General features: G+C 40.1%; 1 protein-coding gene across 1 annotated transcript in view; it reads right to left on the bottom strand.

The window, feature by feature from the left end:
* LOC135085348 (cytotoxic granule associated RNA binding protein TIA1) overlaps nt 1-17,693 on the bottom strand; it is an 82,685-nt gene that overhangs the window by 5,846 nt on the left and 59,146 nt on the right. The window contains exons 2-6 of the mRNA XM_063980135.1: nt 17,448-17,535; nt 11,551-11,626; nt 9,206-9,308; nt 2,746-2,926; nt 1,216-1,345 (exon numbers count right to left, since the gene is read on the bottom strand). Coding sequence (XP_063836205.1) covers nt 1,216-1,345; nt 2,746-2,926; nt 9,206-9,308; nt 11,551-11,626; nt 17,448-17,535 — 578 coding nt within the window. The remainder of the gene's footprint in view (nt 1-1,215; nt 1,346-2,745; nt 2,927-9,205; nt 9,309-11,550; nt 11,627-17,447; nt 17,536-17,693) is intronic.

Below are 17,693 nucleotides of genomic sequence, written 5' to 3'. Positions count from 1 at the left end.
GACAAAGACCTCTCCCAAGGCGCGAAGGTGCGAACATGGCTTAATTTTGAATTTTTGAATTTAAGTAGAGCCAAGTTTATAAATTTATATTAGCATAGACAAGTAGATTGTCTTTGACTAGTGAGTTTCAAAGAATTGAAACTAAAATTGTAATTTACAGAGTTACCGAAAATAGAAATTCTGAATTCCTAAAATATTACTAAAGTAGCATAATTAATTCATAACTAATGAAGTATATTCAAAAATTCTTTAAAAGTCAAATGTAAATATCATAATTCATGAGAAGTTCTTTCTCCATTAGAGGAATTTGCATCAAAAAGGATCAAGTCGTTTTGACTAATTGTTATCAAGAATTTTATGTTTGTTTAATTTTAAAGTTGTTAAAGGGATTTAGGAATTTGTGTTTCTAAGTAACTGTTAGGTTCTAGTAACTAAGAATAAGTAATTGTTTATAGGTTTAACATGTAACTCAGTCAGTGCTTGAGGTATGGAAGCAGCAGCGTCCGCCCGTAGCGTAACCCCTCACTAAGCTAAATAACTATTCTTATGTTACAAGATGTCCACGAGCCGGAAGACGTAACGTGTGGCCTACCCACTAGGTGGACCGACGATCTGGTGAAGGTCGCGGGAGGTGCCTGGATGCGAGCGGCGCAGGATCGGTCTTCGTGGAAATCCTTGGGGGAGGCCTTTGTCCAGAAGTGGACGTCTTTCGGCTGAAACGAATGATGTTACGAGTGCGCTCACCACCATAGTCGAACGAGGTTCGAACCCGCGTTCCTCGGATCACGAGTCGGCCAGTCCGACCCCTTTACCATTCAGCTGTCGTGGCTTAGTATACGAGCAGGGTTTCCCAAACTATGGGTCGCGACCCAGTGGTCAGGCAGGACGCCTGTAGAACGACACACCACATACGTAGGGACCCTACCGATCTAACCCCGAAATTTCCTATAGGTGGGTCCCGAGTTTGGGAACTTGTATCAGATGAGTCGTAGCCTAGACAACTTTGGGAACCACTGGTATAGAGTATTAAAAGTCACCAAAGGTCACAACAGGCAAACTTGGCGGCGCAGACGAGGCGAAGAAAATCGGCAAGACCTGGAGCGAGACCAAACGCGAAGCTCAAGACCGAACGAGATGGAGGACTGTTGTGGACGCCTTCTGCCCCATCTAAGGGACATAGGACCTTAAGTCAAGTAAGTCAAAGGTCACTCTCACCTGTCCTTGACCCTGAGCATTGTTGGGGTCACCGGATTCCTTTCCCCACGAGCATTTGACAGGCTGCCCGTTGACATCTGTGTTGTGGACTGCCACTATGGCATGGGTGGCGCTCTCTTTTGTTGAAAATCTGGAAGAAAACATGATATTCATCAGAACTGAGCATATGAAACGTTTGAGGATACAACAATTATTAGAGTTCAGGTCTGTATTATAGATCGTTTCATCCACGAAGACGCGCCCCACCATTCTTCTGCTAATGTTTGAGTGTTATCCATGAGTGCACACGCACTAGTGATGAAACGGATAGTTGTTTGGCCGGATACCGGATACCGGATATCCGGCCAGCTGCTAGGCCGGATAGCCGGATATCCGGCGGCCGGATAGTTGGCACATTGTCTCGTTGCATGACGTGTCGAGTTTAGCACCGCACAGGTGCTTTGAACGCGATCAGTGGGTCTATTAGTAGACTAGACTAGTCACACTTTTCGAAAATCGAATCCGTCCGAATAGAATGTCAGATTTTGCCACTTGTCTAGGGGACAGATTAATTCGGGCGATTTCGGTTGCCATCGTGAGTGTGTGATTGAATAGCAAAAATTAAATTAGTTTACTTGCTGCGTAATCCTGACTGAACTGCATCATGTCATCACATCAGACCATCATCAGTGAAAAAAAGATCGCCTATTTTATTTGGCAATATTTCGACATTAACAGATATTTACCATTTATGTATTCGTCATTAGAGAGAATAGCCCAGAAAAAGAAATTAGTTTTTTGAAAGGCCTTAATGTGGCTTTTTTGTAACTTTTTGGACTTTAAATAAAAGCCGTCATTATTATAAGCCATTTTATTGATATTTACCTCAAAGATGTAATGTATTTCATTTTATTAATAGGAAATTGTCGTAGTTTTTTAATATCCGGTATCCGGCCGGATAGTGAGTTACTATCCGGTATCCGGCCGGATAGTAAATTTAGGCCGGATATCCGGCCTACCGGATAGTTACCGGATATCCGTTTCATCTCTAACACGCACACTACAAATAATGCCGCTCGGATTGCTCGGATCAAACTCCCCGCACTCCGCGCTTCCCTCGACCAAAAATTGGTGGGGCGCGTCTTCGTGGATGAAAGTTTTTAATAACACCGGTGCTTTATACAGAAGATCAAAAAGATCACGTACCTAATAAAGGCGTATTCCTTATCTTTGAAGACTATAATCTCCTGGATGGTTCCAAAGGGCCAGAAGGTCTTTTGTATCATTATTCTAGTGACACCAATGCAGGTTTTGACGTTTCCAGTCATGGAGCAAAGTAGGTATATTAATACACCGAAAAGACCTCAGGTTCGCTGCCTGCTGCTGTCCTTCCCGAAGACTATAATCCGGGCCTTTTCAAGGCGACAGTGAATAGGCACTTAAAGGGCAGACTACCATCCTTGACTGCATCCCACTTAACACCAGGTGCGATTGTATTCAAATACCTGCCTTGTTATTCATAGAAAAATGGTAGCAAAATATTCTACGTACCTAATAAAGGCGTATCCCTTGTCCTTGAAGACTCTAATCTCCTGGATGGTCCCGAAGGGCTGGAAGGTCTTCTGCATCAGCTCTTCAGTGAGGCCGGTGGTCAAACCACCGCAGTAGACCGTGCAGTTGGTGGGCGAGCTCTGGTTGTACACTTCATCGAAGGTAAGCGGCTTGGAGTTCACTGAAAACACAAAGTCAAAGTCATAGTCAATATCAATGTACCAATGCGTATCGTTAGCGTGGTGAGAGGTCATAACACACTTATCAACCTGGAAAGTGATCAACACCGCATCGCCTTTCGTTGCGAGGCGAGGCGTTTTCGTTACGGTGCAGATAAGTAAGTGTGCGTTGCAGTACGAAGTTTAATACAAAGAATACTGACCGCCTAAAGCTCGATTCACACATAATATCAGTGAAGTCACAGTTCAGGCTCAGTACCGGCACAGTGCGAAATATTCTTTCATACAGTTTCTATGAACGCATCCCCACTTGTCAGTTTCAGTGATGACACAGTGCTCTCAGTGTCAGTGCCGACACCGGCAATCACGGACGTATTCGTTGACGACGATATTTTTTGTCGGATCACGGAAGCCGCCGCGGCATCAAAAACAAATTAACTTACTTCATAGTTTCTGAACAATAATATTGAAACAGCTCTCCGACATTTTAAAATATTCAAAATATTTCACTGACACATCAGTGCTACACTGATACTGAACTGAGCGGACACTGTGACGGAACTGTGGCTTCACTGATATGTGTGAATCGAGCTTTAAATTGATACAGTTTCGATCCGTTTCCGGGTAGATAAGTATATTTCGCCTAAAATCGTCCATTTGCCTCCGGCAAATTAGAGAGGATCGTGTATGAAAACTAAACGACTTATGATGACTCATTGCTACTTGATGCTGGCACACGACAGCTCATTTATGAGCTACAGGGTGTTAGAGAAGCTAGGAAAAATAAATTACCAATTCTGGAAAGGTACCATTTTTACTCTAAATTGCATCGTGCGTGAGTGACACCCTTGAAAGAGCTGATTTTACATTTTGTAAAATACGACAAAGACCACATAATATTTTGAGATCGAACGTCTTGCTGAACTGCTCTGAAGCGAGTAAATAAATAAACGAAGTAAGATCGGATACACGTCTCCAGTTTATTCGATTTCAACCTCAAACTTAGTTGTCACAATCTCACCTCCCACGTGTGGATCGATTTTCGGAAATTGCATCTGTAGAATCGTCTGCATACGATAGTGTAGGGCTGACACAAAAGAGTATTTAATACTTTTGAATGATTTTTGCCAGCGTGTGATTCGATTGCACCTGCGTTTCCCGTTTTACCCCCTTAGGGGTTGAATTTTGTAAATTCCCGTCTTAGTGAGCACCTAAAAAGAACCCTCATGCAAAATTTGAGACTCCTAGCTCTTGTAGTTTCTGAGATTTCGTGATGAGTGAATCAATCAGTGACCTTTCGGTTTTATAAATAGATATTCGTACGCCCGCGACTTCGTACGCGTGAATTCCGTTTTACCTCCTTAGGTTTGAAGTTTGTAAGTAGTGAATCAGTCAGACAGTGACCTTTCGCTTTTCTAGATATAGATATACAGATCTGTAGCAAGCAACCCTTACTTACCTTTGCGTTCCAGCCCTAACATACTATATCTACAGCACACAGTAAACGACTCTCGCCCGTAAGCCAGTCTCATGGGGACTGGATCAATTTGTTCGCATAAAACGTCGTTTTTGACGACGGGTAGTCGAATTGATGCATTTGGTTACTTCTGAGTTTTAGACGAGGTAAACGTCGGTTGGTAAAGTTGACGGATATCCTATTAATATTATAATCCTTTGCTTTGTCACCTGTCATTCGCTTTGCACTGGAGAGAGTCGAACCTTAACTTCGAACTCCTATGTTCTTCTGATTAATTTCAATGACAGTTTAACTTTCCCTAGGGACAAACTCGAGCTTCACTGGTTGGGTTTTTATTGGCGGTCAAGCTGTAGATCCTGGCTACACAGGAGTTGCAGCGGTGGGAACGAGAGGTGGGAATATTTTAATACTACAGTAGGTACTTATTAATATTCTGTGATACTAACATACTTCTAATAAACGTGAAAGTTTGTAAAGATGTATCAAAGGACAGACTTAGGATATTTTTCTACTGTGGATATGGTTTGTTATTCTTTCAGTTTTTCACGCATAAACCATTGAACCAATGGTTAGAGATGGTTGAGAGATCCTTTTTTATCACAATTTTTGAAAGGGGCGACCTCCTGTTCTACTGAAATTCATATACGCATAACGCAGGCTAAAGCTAGTTTAAAATATTTGTGCAAACATGTACAAATGACCTCACACAGTCTTTGTAGATATCCACAAACATCTTGACACGAGTCTGTGCCCGGCATGAGCAGAAATCCACGTAAACAAACCGCTGGTAAGACTGTGGTTTTATATAGGGTGTTTCAAAAATAACGCATTGAATTTACCGTCATTTAAAATCCACATTTCATTTCAGCCACATGACGTCCACAGCTGAACATAGGCCTCTCCCAATGATTTTCAGCGGCCTGCATCCAGCGCTTTTCTACTCCCTTTATGAGGTTTAAAACACTATTTTGTTAAAAATTTTCGAATCTAAAATCGAGGCCTTTCTTTAAACCTGCCGAATTACTGTTTAATAATGAAGAAACGAACTAAAATCGCTGACATAGCCCGACGAATTAGCAAGCTGAAGTAATATTGGCCAGGGCATATAGCATTTTTTTTCAGGGCTTACTACAAAATGGCGGCTCAAATCTTACGCTATTCTTGGGACACCCTGTATATTTGGCAAAAGACCCGCAGGCATAGCTGAGAAACGGCCTAGATCAAAGCGGTAAGATCAAAGGGCACAATTAAAAAATAACAATGGATAATTTTGCCTATTTGGACGTCAGTCTAACATAATTTATCTTAAGGGAGTTTAGGGAATTTAATTTATTATAATTATTAAAGAAAGAAGCTACGTGATGTATACTCAATAAAATTGATTGTGAAGAATTTTATGTTCCATTTTTTTAATATTAATTTTACGTGTTTTTTGATTAAAAAAGTGCCTAGATTGTGCCGTCTCAATTTTTTAAATTATAATGTTAAAAATGTAATTTTTTTAGTGTAAGTACGTACAATAAAATACTGTAATAGAGATACCTATGTTTTTCACGTGTATTAAGCGCCCTGGAAAGCGCCTAAGTACTGAATAAATAATTTTTGATTTAATTTGATAATGGAATCTCAAATTCTTATTGGTACTCAATTTCTTCTACCACTTCTCAGCTTCAGCCGATTTGCCCTGAAGTGTTGGTAGGGCAAGCTATATTTGGGATGAGTGCCCTAAAGTACCTAACTAATGCTAAATAATTTGAAATTTGATACAGGTTTATGCAAACGTTAGGATTTTTTTTAGAGTAGGTACCGATAGTACGATTAGCAAGCTAGACGGATTAGCAAGCTGAAGTGGCAATGGGCAGGGCACATAGTACGCAGAACTGACGCCCGATGCCGCAGCAAGGTTCTGGAGTGGAGGCCGCATACCGGAAAACGCAGCGTAGGACGACTACCCACAAGGTGGACCGACGACATCATAAAGGTAGCAGGAAGGCGCTGGACGCAGGCTGCTACCAACAGGGTAACATGGAAGGCATTGGGGGAGGCCTATGTTCAGCAGTGGACGTCCTATGGCTGTAATGATGATGATGATGATGACCGATAGTACTTTTTAGATCAATAACTACTTATATTCCAGTTAACCTCTACAACTAAGAGTTGAATGACAGATTACTTTCATAAGTATTTTCAACTGTTTTTAACTTAAATCCATTTTTTGAGTGTGAATGTAGGGTGGACGCGAGCAGGCAAATTGACCCTATTTGCTATTATGAGAATTTTATTGTTATTATCTTTGTGCTACTAATAATAATATTATGTATCTATGTAATACTAGCTTTTGCCCGCGGCTTCACCCGCGTGAAATTTCATTTGTCACAGATCGTTATAAATTATAGCCTATATGTTATTCTGGGTTATAAACAATAATACTGTAAAGTTTCATCAAAATCTGTTCAGTAGTTTTTGCGTGAAAGAGTAACAAACATCCAGATATCCAAACTTTCGCATTTATAATATTAGTAGGTTAGTAGGATGACCTTTCTGAATTTGTGTGATGCCCATGCCAAATATTTTTTCTCTCTCTTTCTTTCTATTTAATCTCAAATAAAATTTTGACTAACGCAATATCCACTTCTTATGAATGGCCTCTCTTCCAATTAAATTTTAATATTCACAGAACAGAGGGAAAGCGCCTTTAATCTTACTGCTTTATGAATTTTAATCCTGTGTACTAATTCGTTACACAGTCAAAGTGGAAACAGAAGTGCCTGTCCAACTATACTACTAATATTATAAAGCTGAAGAGTCAGTTAGTTTTTTTTATCCACAACGCGGAAGCTCTTGGCCTGTATCTCACCTGATGGTAAGTAATGATCAGGCCGAAGGTGGAAGCGAGCTTCACTCGGAATCCTCAACCACGGAGGAACTGGCTATCTTACCTCTAACTGCCGGAACACAACAGTGCTGGTTTAGGACACCCTGTATAGAGAAAAATAACTACTTACACAATAAAATGGGTGGACTTGCTGTACGTAGCTTTATTGTGGCACTTCTTGAATTCGTTTGAATTTGTTTAGTTCCACAGAACAAGGAATAAGATATTACTGTGATATTACCTACTCGTGCTTTAAAAACAATATTTATCTAGCGACGATTCTTGAGTGCCATCATCTAAAATTATATGTAACTCAAAGGTGACTGACTAACTGCCTGTCTGACTGACATAGTGATCTATCAACGCACAGCCCAAACCACTGGACGGATCGGGATGAAATTTGGCATGCAGATAGATGTTATGACGTAGGCATCCGCTAAGAAAGGATTTACCGAAACTCCAACTCTAAGGGGGTAAAACGGGATCCACGCGTACGAAGTCGCGGGCGGCCGCTAGTGTGAAAATATAGCTTGGAGTGATTTATTAGTGAATACATACACGCCCGAATTCACAAACATTACTATGAGGTCTCACAGTGCGCGTGGACGCACAGGGTGACACACAAACCTATCACAGAGCTCTATTCGTTCGATTTGCCGCTTTACTTATAAATATTTAAATAAATACTAGAACATAATGAAGAAATCAAGAGTATTGATTTTTTTTTGTTAAAAAAATAAGATATCATATTATTACGAAAAGTTGATTATATGATTTAAAAATACATATGAAAAAGTCTTGTTAATGTATGTTGTTACTTTATAAATATTAAAAAATAATTATTTTTATAAACTTGCCTTTTTGTTATATTCCTTGATCAATGATTTCTGCGGTCAAAAAAGGAGTAAGAAATTGTACATGATGTCAATGGTTTTACGGTCAACTTAAACGATGCGTTGGTCAAACGTGTATTGGTCTACAGTTCATTCGGTGAAAATTATAAAAGTGAAATGGTTTTCGAAAACATGTACGGGACTCATCGTTTGTGAATAATTAAGGGCGACAGTCTTGATTTTTAAAATTTTTTATTCCAGTAGATTTGTCGATAAAATTGATCATATTATTATTATTACTGCGCCCTAACGGGTCGGACACCGGTGACCAGACACTGTATAGATTTTAAAATACATTATAAATATTTTTATTATCTTGGAGATATTTTTAGATTTGTTAGTCTACAATGTAGACTCTACATAATTCGACAACATGTCCTTTGTAGGAAAACATTACAATCTGTCCGCATTTGTATAGACCTGTCCGAACTTTCGGCCTTTTGTCCGGTGTCCGAAGTTCCGGACACGCTGACTTACATTTTGTAAGGAAATGTTCTGAAATGTCCGGGCCTTTTGTAGACTTTTGAATGTACCTATGTTATTATTCGGAATATAAAAAATAATTTAAGTATGTTAACATCCGTTGTCCATTAACCATAGCCTATAGAGTGTATAGAGCTTTGCTTAGATCTCATATTGTAGCAAATATTCCATTCGAAAGAGCAGAAAAAACTAAGAAAAACTGCATATTTAACTCAACCTGCAATTGACGATATATATAGTCTACTTTTTAAAAGTTACAAGTAAATAGTACTATCGAAAAGTAGTCCTTAAGGGTTAAAATTGAACAAAAATCCCGATAGATTTTTGACAAAGTTATCAGATTATCATTTTCTGTGTCAACAAGTTGGCCGCCTCAAGAAAACTTGGCGGCGCACTGTGGCAGACGAGGCGAAGAAGATCGGCAAGACTTGGAGCGAGATCAAACGCGAAGCTCAAGACTGAACGCGATGGAGGACTGTTGTGGACGCCCTCTGCCCCATCTAGGGGACCTTAAGTAAGTAAGTTAGAAACCAGGTTTCATTAATGTACTCACATTCATTCTTCGGCGCTGGTGGTTTCCTGGTGGCCCAATTGGTGCGGATGGACCTGGATCCCAGCCACTGGCCATTCATGGAGGTAATGGCTGCCTCCGCCTCCTGTAACAACAGAGTTTGAGCATAAGATACTTGCCAAGCGTAGCGAGTATGGGCAATTTTCCCCCCTAATGGGCATTGGGGGAGGCCTATGTTCAGCAGTGGACGTCCTATGGCTGAGATGATGATGATGATAAAATATTTGAGAAAATAATCTACTAAAAAATAAGATAAGATTTTGTCTCTAAATAATCAGCATGAATAAGGGTGACAATTTCAGGTTTATTTGTAATTACAGATATTGCGAACTTAGAAGAAAAATCGAAGGTTTTTGTTTATATTTTTTTGTGGTTACAAAGTTAAGTGAGCTTATTATAACCAACTGGTTTTAAATTTTATCTCATTTCATCAACTATTAAATAAGGTCACTATGTGTATATGTGGACAACATAAAATGATAAAAAAACAGATTCAATAATTTAGGCAAACTTGAGAAATTGAATTTTAAAATGGCTCCCATAATAGAGGGGTGAAAGAGCGAGCTTTTCATGGTTTTTGACGATAAAAAACAAAGATCACGTGGGTAAAGTATCGAAAATCCAGACATAGGTAAACATACGGGCTCGTTCCAGTTTTGTGTGGGTACAAGCCCTTATTAGTAGTTAGTAAACTTTAGTAAGTACGAGGGGTTAGCAGGACTAAATTAGTAACTGCTAAAATACATTTTCTAAAGACATAAATAAACTAATTTACATGCTACATCGTTAGCGAGCTGCCAGCCAACATTTGCGTTGTTAATCAATAAAAATGCTACAGGGAAATGAAAACCGCTTTTTACATTACGAACATATTAAAAATTCATTTAAACGTAGTGCGGGACGCTGAGCGCTAAGTGGGACAGTTGTAGAAACAATTTTACTGATGGGACATTCAACGTAATTGTGGGTAGGTGAGTCTATCGTTCGTTTCAGCCAAATGACGTCCACTGCTGGACAAAGACCTCCCCCAAGGATTTCTAAAACGACCGGTCCTGCGCTGCCCGCATCCAGGTGCTACCCGCGACCTTCATCAGATCGTCGGTCCACCTAGTGGGAAGCCTGCTCATACTACGTCTTCCGGCTCGTGGTCAACACTTGAGAGCTTTTCTGCCCCAGCGGTCATCAGCTTTACGAGCTAAGTGCCTCGCCCACTGCCACCAAAGTTTGGCAATTCCATTGATTCTACGTCCTTGGGAAGCACCCTACAGGTTTTGATTCTGCTAAGTTTTGGATAACATGTCTCAAATGTCCATATTTTTAAATGCGTTGACATAGCTTGATTTTACAGTTTCATTGTGCTAAAATTAACGTCAAAAATTATGTAATTTCAACTTAATACCACTACTAGCTTCTGAGAAAGTGATCCATTAGCCATAGCTAACTGGGACAATAAAGTGATCCATTAATAGCCATAGCCAACCATAGCCGCAGACTACACACTTTTTGTCGGCTGATATTTGGGTGGGCTGTTAATAAATGGACAGTAGGTATGAAAATGCGCACAATATTAGTATCAGTCGATTTTTCATACCAATTAGAATCGGGTCCAACTATCCATAGTTTGCCATAACCAGTTCTAAGCACTTTTAGTTATAGTAATTCCATGTATGCGCGTTTGTCTTGTTGGTTGTCCTAATAAATAAAATTAAATAACCAGCATGTTAAGTCGTGACACTTGTTGAAACGGGACGTCCCATAGAGCGTACTGTCCCATCACTACTTGTTACAGTTAACCTAGATTACAAATTAATGCAGCTCGCGAATGTAGTATCAAGTTATATGCTATGAAATTATTTTAATAGCCGTACTGTTGATTTTTGACGATTGGTCTAATGTAAAAAGTCCTAAAGAGACATCTACAAATTAACGCAGCCCGCGAATGTAGTATCAAGTTATATGCTATGAAATTATTTTAACAGCCGTATTTTTGATTTTTGACGATTGGCCTAATGGGTAGGACTTTTTTCTAAAGAGACATCCCGTTTTTAGCAGGAACTGTTTTTTGTAGGATTGTTTTAATGTTCACACGAACAACCGTTTGCAGTGTCCCGTAAAAAGAAATATCCGTTTGAATTTGGAAATCGAATTTCTGAACATTTGTGTTTTGTCACGACAGTCCAGTTCTGCGGGATCATTCATTACTGGGTCCACGCGCACTGTGAGACCTCATAGTAATGTTTGTGAATACGGATGTACTGGTAGGTAAGACTGAAAAGGTGAGACAGAAAGATTTTCACAATGATAAAGTATGGTTGGATTTTACTTACCGATTTCTTCAAAAACGACACGAACCCGTAGCCCTTGGATTTTAGAGTCTGCGGGTCCCGCACTACTCTGCAGTCCCTGAAACAAAAAAAAAATATATTATTAGATGCTAATTAAAAAACGGTAGCAGTTCCAAACCCTTGAACAATGACGTATAACCTATCCTTCTTGAAGTTTTAGACAAATTAATAACGTCCACTGCTGGACAAAGGCCTCCCCCAAGGATTTAACAACGACCGGTCCTGCCTCCCGCGACCTTTACCAGATCGTCGGCCCACGTAGCCCACACTACGTATACCGGCTCGTGATCGTTACTGGAGAACTTTTCTGCCCTAAAATATTATTTGGTAGAAAGTATGAAGGATGGCCTATCTTAGTCTACAGCTGTAGCCGCCACTTTGTCTACTTGCGAAAATAGATTGAACATTTTGTTTCCTGTTTTGTAGCATTTTCATTGTTGATACTCCTCTTCTATTGATCGTACCTACTTAGCGTGATGTTATTATAGCCTAATAACCTTCCTCAATAATTTAACTAGTTATAATGTGCAACGTAAAAACTGCATTATTGCAGAAATACATGTAATTTATAATATAATATTACTAGTAGTAAATGATTGGTGATAATACTTATTGAATTGATAGTTTACTAACAACGATAAGTGACAAGTAAGTTTCTCTAACAAACTGAATTTCATGCGGACGAACACGTGGACAAAAACTAGTAAAACTAACATAGATCCTTCATAAAAGTATCAATTTAAACCGAAAAATATCAACGCAGCATTTTCACTCCATTTCCCGTAAACCAGAATAATTCAGCTGAAAAAACTGTCTGTCCCTTTCTGTGTCGTTGAAAAGATGGCGCTATCTCTCTCTAACTACAAGGGTCGTTTTTTAATGAGGGTACATAAAAGTTTACGACGGAGAATGCTTGCTGTTGATAAGCAAACGCAATTTAGTGATGTGACATGCCAGAAAATGGATATTTAAAATCGAGATTCAAATCGATTATATACCGATTAAACTATTAGTTAATTCCGATTCTTTATTAATGTGTTGACCCTTTTCAGGACACATATTATTATACGACCCAAATATAGCTTGCCCTACCACCACTTCGGGATAACATAGCGGCTGGTGTTTGGGTTCTACAGTGGACATCCGACGACGTAGGTGGACCGACGACCTCATAAAGGTAGCAGGAAGGCGCTGGATGCAGGCTGCTACCAACCGATCATTGTGGAAATCATTGGGGGAGGCCTATGTTTAGCAGTGGATATCCTATGGCTGATATGATGAGATTATGGCAAAACCCTCCACTAAAGTAAACTAAAGGAGGCTCATAGCATAGTCCAGCAGTGGACTGTAAAAGGTTGTTGATGATGATGATGATTGTTCATGATTAAGTTAATGTGATCGATGAAAATATATTTTAAATATCTGTGTTCCACAATCGATAATTTATTCACATCACTAGCACAATTTGTAGGCTTTTTAGAGCTATTATGGAGAGAGCTGTCGGTTTCCAAGTTGAATAACGGTTTTATTTGATAAATATTAAACTTCAGTAATAATACGGGAATATTCCCACCTCTCGTTGCCACCGCTGCAACTCCTGTGTAGCCAGGATTTACAGCTTGACCGCCAATAACCCAACCAGTGAAGGTCAAGTTTGTCCCGGGGGAAAGTTAAACTGTCATTGGACCCGCAACGAAATTAATCAGAAGAACATAGGAGTTCGAAGTCATTACTTCCTTCGGATGACATTCTCAATCTCCCCACGTACAAATAGTCTTGTCGCACTATAAGGGTTTGTTCCCATGGAGTCATCCCGTTTTTTGCAGGAACTGTTTTTTGCCGGATCACGTTTAGTAGTATGCGTGTTTAATATTATTATGTAGGTACTAGCTATTCGCCCTCGGCTTCGCTAGCGTGGAATTTTGTCTGTCACAGAAAAAATTTATCGCGCGCGTCCCTGTTTCAAAAACCGGGATAAAATCTATGTCCTTTCCCGGGACTCAAACTATCTCTATGCCAAATTTAATCAAAATCGGTTCAGTGGTTTAGGCGTGAAAACAAGACAGACAGACAGACAGAGTTACTTTCGCATTTATAATATTAGTATAGATTTCGTCCCACACCGAGTTCTAAGCTAGAAAAAAAGCCACGTGTAAAACAACAAAGCCTAGTTCCCACAGAAACTTCTCGTTTATTTTGCGAAACAAAAAAACATACTTTTGTCTCTTTCAGATTATTCAAAGTTGGCTGCGACATCAAATATTTAATGCTAGAGAAACCGCAGGAAGATAAAGAAAATATTATTTTGGGGTAAAAAAAATACGAATAATACTCAAGACAAATGACGGAGTTTAAAACAGTGATGTTCGTGTAGTCGATGGTCTTTTTATCGATATCGCCTGATTCGCGTGCTAAATAGTAAGTAGGTAGTATTAGAATATAGAAGGTATGAAATCCTGGGTCATAGTGCGATTTGGTGTCATTTATTTTGGTATTTATAAAACATCACTTGCATTCTTGTAAATTCACATTTTCCTCTCTACTTCTTAGCACCAGCTGATATGATCAAAAAATCAAAATCAAAAATATTTTATTCAGTTTTGACCAACAATTTGGCACTTATGCCCACTGTCCCAAAATGGTGGCAGGGCGAGCTACGAGTATAATATTTCTGACGTGTAAAAGTGCCCTGAAATGGGCCTTTGTATGCCTATAAAAAAAGTAAGTGATGTGGTCTGTGATTGGTCTAAATGTTGACATTCAACCAATCATAAGCTTCAATCTTGCTTGAAACTTATTGGAGTAAGAGTTTTCTTTCAGGTTTCAATTATTAATTTTCTTACTGAGTACCTACAGTACCTACACACTAAGTATTCCCACCTCTCGTCCCCACCGCTGCAACTCCTGTGTAGCCAGGATCTACAGCTTGGCCGCCAATAACCCAACCAGTGAAGGTCAAGTTTGTCCCGGGGGAAAGTTAAACTGTCATTGGACCCACAACGAAATTGATCAGAAGTAGGTAGGTACATAAGTGTCCTCCACTTTTGCCTCACAGACGTTTTGGCTTGAAATTCCACAACGCCTATAGTTTTAAATCTAAAACCTCTGCATAAAATTTAATATCCGAAATCTTGGTCATCCATAAAGTGCATCGGACACGCCAGTTTTTGGCTGACAACTCCGCACTCAAGCAGCTAGTAACTCAAAGACGGGGCGTGAGTGAGAGCGGGTTCATGAGCGGCAGCGGAAAACGTTGGTGGAAGAAAAATATGGCAATAAATGACTGTCCGTCTCTCCCCAACTATTAATGGTGTAAGTATATCTTTTCTTAAGGTTTCTTAACCATTGTCTTGTCTGTCACCGTCATCCGCTTTGCACTGGAGGGAAGTCGAACCTTCTTCGAACTCCTATGTTCTTCTGATTAATTTCGTTGCAAGTCCAATGACAATTTAACTTTCCCCCGGGACAAACTTGACCTTCACTGGTTGGGTTGACTGACGGTCGAGCTGTAGATCCTGGCTACATAGGAGTCGCAGCGGTAAGAACGAGAGGTGAGAATAGTCCCGTTTGACCTTCTCTCCCTGAGTTTTTTGAAAAACCGCCTGAACTGTGGGTCATTATTGTGTGTGCAGACTTATCAACTCGGAAAGGGATCAACACCGTATTGCCTTTCGTGAGCTGTCACCGCCTTTCGCGCGCTGTCAACCACGAGGCGAGGCGTTTACGTTACGGTGTGGATAAGTGTGAGTTGCAGTATGGAGTTAAATAATACTGACCGCCTCGGAGTTTCCCTGCGTGATCGAATCAGAAATAAGGAAATCCGAAGAAGAACAAGAGTGACTGACATAGCCCGCAGAATTGCTAAAATCAAGTGGCAGTGGGCAGGGCACATAGCTCGTAGAGCTGACGGCCGCTGGGGCAGGAAATTTCTTGAGTGGCGACCACGAGCCAGGCAGGCAGGCCTCTCACTAGGTGGACCGACGATCTGGTGAAGGTCGCGGGAGGCACCTGGATGCGAGCGGCGCAGGACCGGTCTTTGTGGAAATCCTTGGGGGAGGCCTTTGTCCAGAAGTGGACGTCTTTCGGCTGAAACGACGACCGCCTCGAATTGATACGGTTACGATCCCTTTCTGGGTTGAAAAGTGTGCTACGTCCTTAAAGCCAGAGACGAGAAACGGTTTATTGTTTCAGCGCCCTAAATCCAAAGCTTAAGCCGAGCTAAATTATAGCCCCCATCGTTACTTACAACGAAACACCATGGATTCCCATAAATTGTTAAAAAGCGGTTATATTTCACGCTCTCAGTCAGGCCGCGGCCCACTGGCCGGCAGCCAAACAAGGAATCCTACTTTTTGTTTAATGGGAGCCATGTACTTTGGTTCTGTAGGAAAATATTGGTTTACGATTAGCTATTTGACAGATAAACATTAAAATATGATTAATATAATATTATGTACCTATATTATGTAAAACACCCATGTTATATTAGATAGAACATAATTAATTAATTTTATTTGCAAAAAAGCCAATTCGACACACTTTTGTATGGTCCAAAGTTACAAAAATTAAATAGTAGGTCAAATATGATTAATCTATGTTTCTATGTAATTAAGTAGAGAATGCAATAAATGTATATTAATTTGAAAATAACTTGAAAAAATCGAACTGCCTAAGGCGGGAATTGAACCCACGATATAATTTGCCTGAATGTCGATTCGACACACTTTTCCAAGGTCCCTGCTGTTGCAGTATTCGTCATAAGCATAAAAAGTGCCAATGTATGACCAATTTATACCACAATCACATTTTTTCGTTATTTATTTGAAAAAACGTACAATGTTCTGTAAAACGGGTATACCTAATTTTGCTCGATAGACTGACGATCTCAAGAACATAGCTGGGAGAGGATGGATGGAAATGGCGAGAGATCATGCTATTTGACGCTTCTTGGGGGCTTCAAGCCAGCAGTGGACCGGAGACCGGTGGAGCCCTAGTCTGGTACGTATTGCACTTCGATGTCCTCCTATGTTCTTCTGAATAATTTCATTGCGGGTCCAATGACAGCTAAACTTTCCCCCGGGACAAACTTGGCCTTCACTGGTTGGGTTATTGGCGGTCAAGCCGTAGATCCTGGCTACACAGGAGTTGCAGCGGTGGGAATGCGAGGTGGGAATAGTCCCATTACCCATCCTACTAATATTATAAATGCGAAAGTTTGTATGGATGTCTGGATTTTAACATGTTTGTTACTCTTTCACGCAAAAACTACTGAACGGATTTTGATGAAATTTTACAGTATTGTTGTTTATGCCCCAGAATAACATAGGTATATGCTATAATTTAAGACGATCTGTGACATACTAAATTTCGCGGGAAAAAGCTAGTAGTATTATACAAGTTTTCCTTAGTTTGGGACTGAAATTAGTAAGAATATTTAAGTATTGAAGGATTGAATAAATTCATTTTTCATCACGATTACGGAACCCTGCCGTGTCTTACACTTGGCCAGTTCTTCCGTTTCCAAGACTTCTTTTATAGTCACCATTTTGGGGATTAGATTTTTATTTTGTGTTTTGTAGCTGCCATCAAAGATTTTATTTATTCAAGAAACTGGTAATTTGAGATATGGATTTCATAAAAAATACATCTAATAATTGAAATATAAGATTATTTGGGCAGCAAGGTTCTAGAATGGAGGCCACGTACCGCAAAATGCCACCCATAAGGTGGACCGACGACCTCATAAAGGTAGCAGGAAGGCGCTGGATGCAGGCCGCTGCCAACCGGGCGATGTGGAAATCATTGGGGGAGGCCTATGTTCAGCAGTGGACGTCCTGTGGCTGAAATTATGATGATGATGTATGACAAAAATTACTTACGAGATTTCTCCAAAAGGCGCGAAGGCATCTCTGAGGCTCTGCGTCTCAATTTCTGGACTCAAGTCACCCACGAAGATATGGTAATGCTCTGAAACAAACAGAAAACAAAATTAATAAAGTCTTATCATAAGAGTGCATTGTGTTAACGCAAACGTGGTCGCCTCAAACAAACTTGACGACGCACTGGCAGACGAGGCGAAGAAATCGACAAGACTTGGAGCAAGATCAAACGCGAAGCTCAAGACC

The sequence above is a fragment of the Ostrinia nubilalis genome, chromosome 28, assembly GCF_963855985.1.
Source record: "Ostrinia nubilalis chromosome 28, ilOstNubi1.1, whole genome shotgun sequence".
NCBI classification, from domain to species: Eukaryota; Metazoa; Arthropoda; class Insecta; order Lepidoptera; family Crambidae; genus Ostrinia; species Ostrinia nubilalis.
The sequence above is the reverse complement of the archived record's forward strand: the minus strand, read 5'-3'. Positions and strand labels throughout refer to the sequence as shown.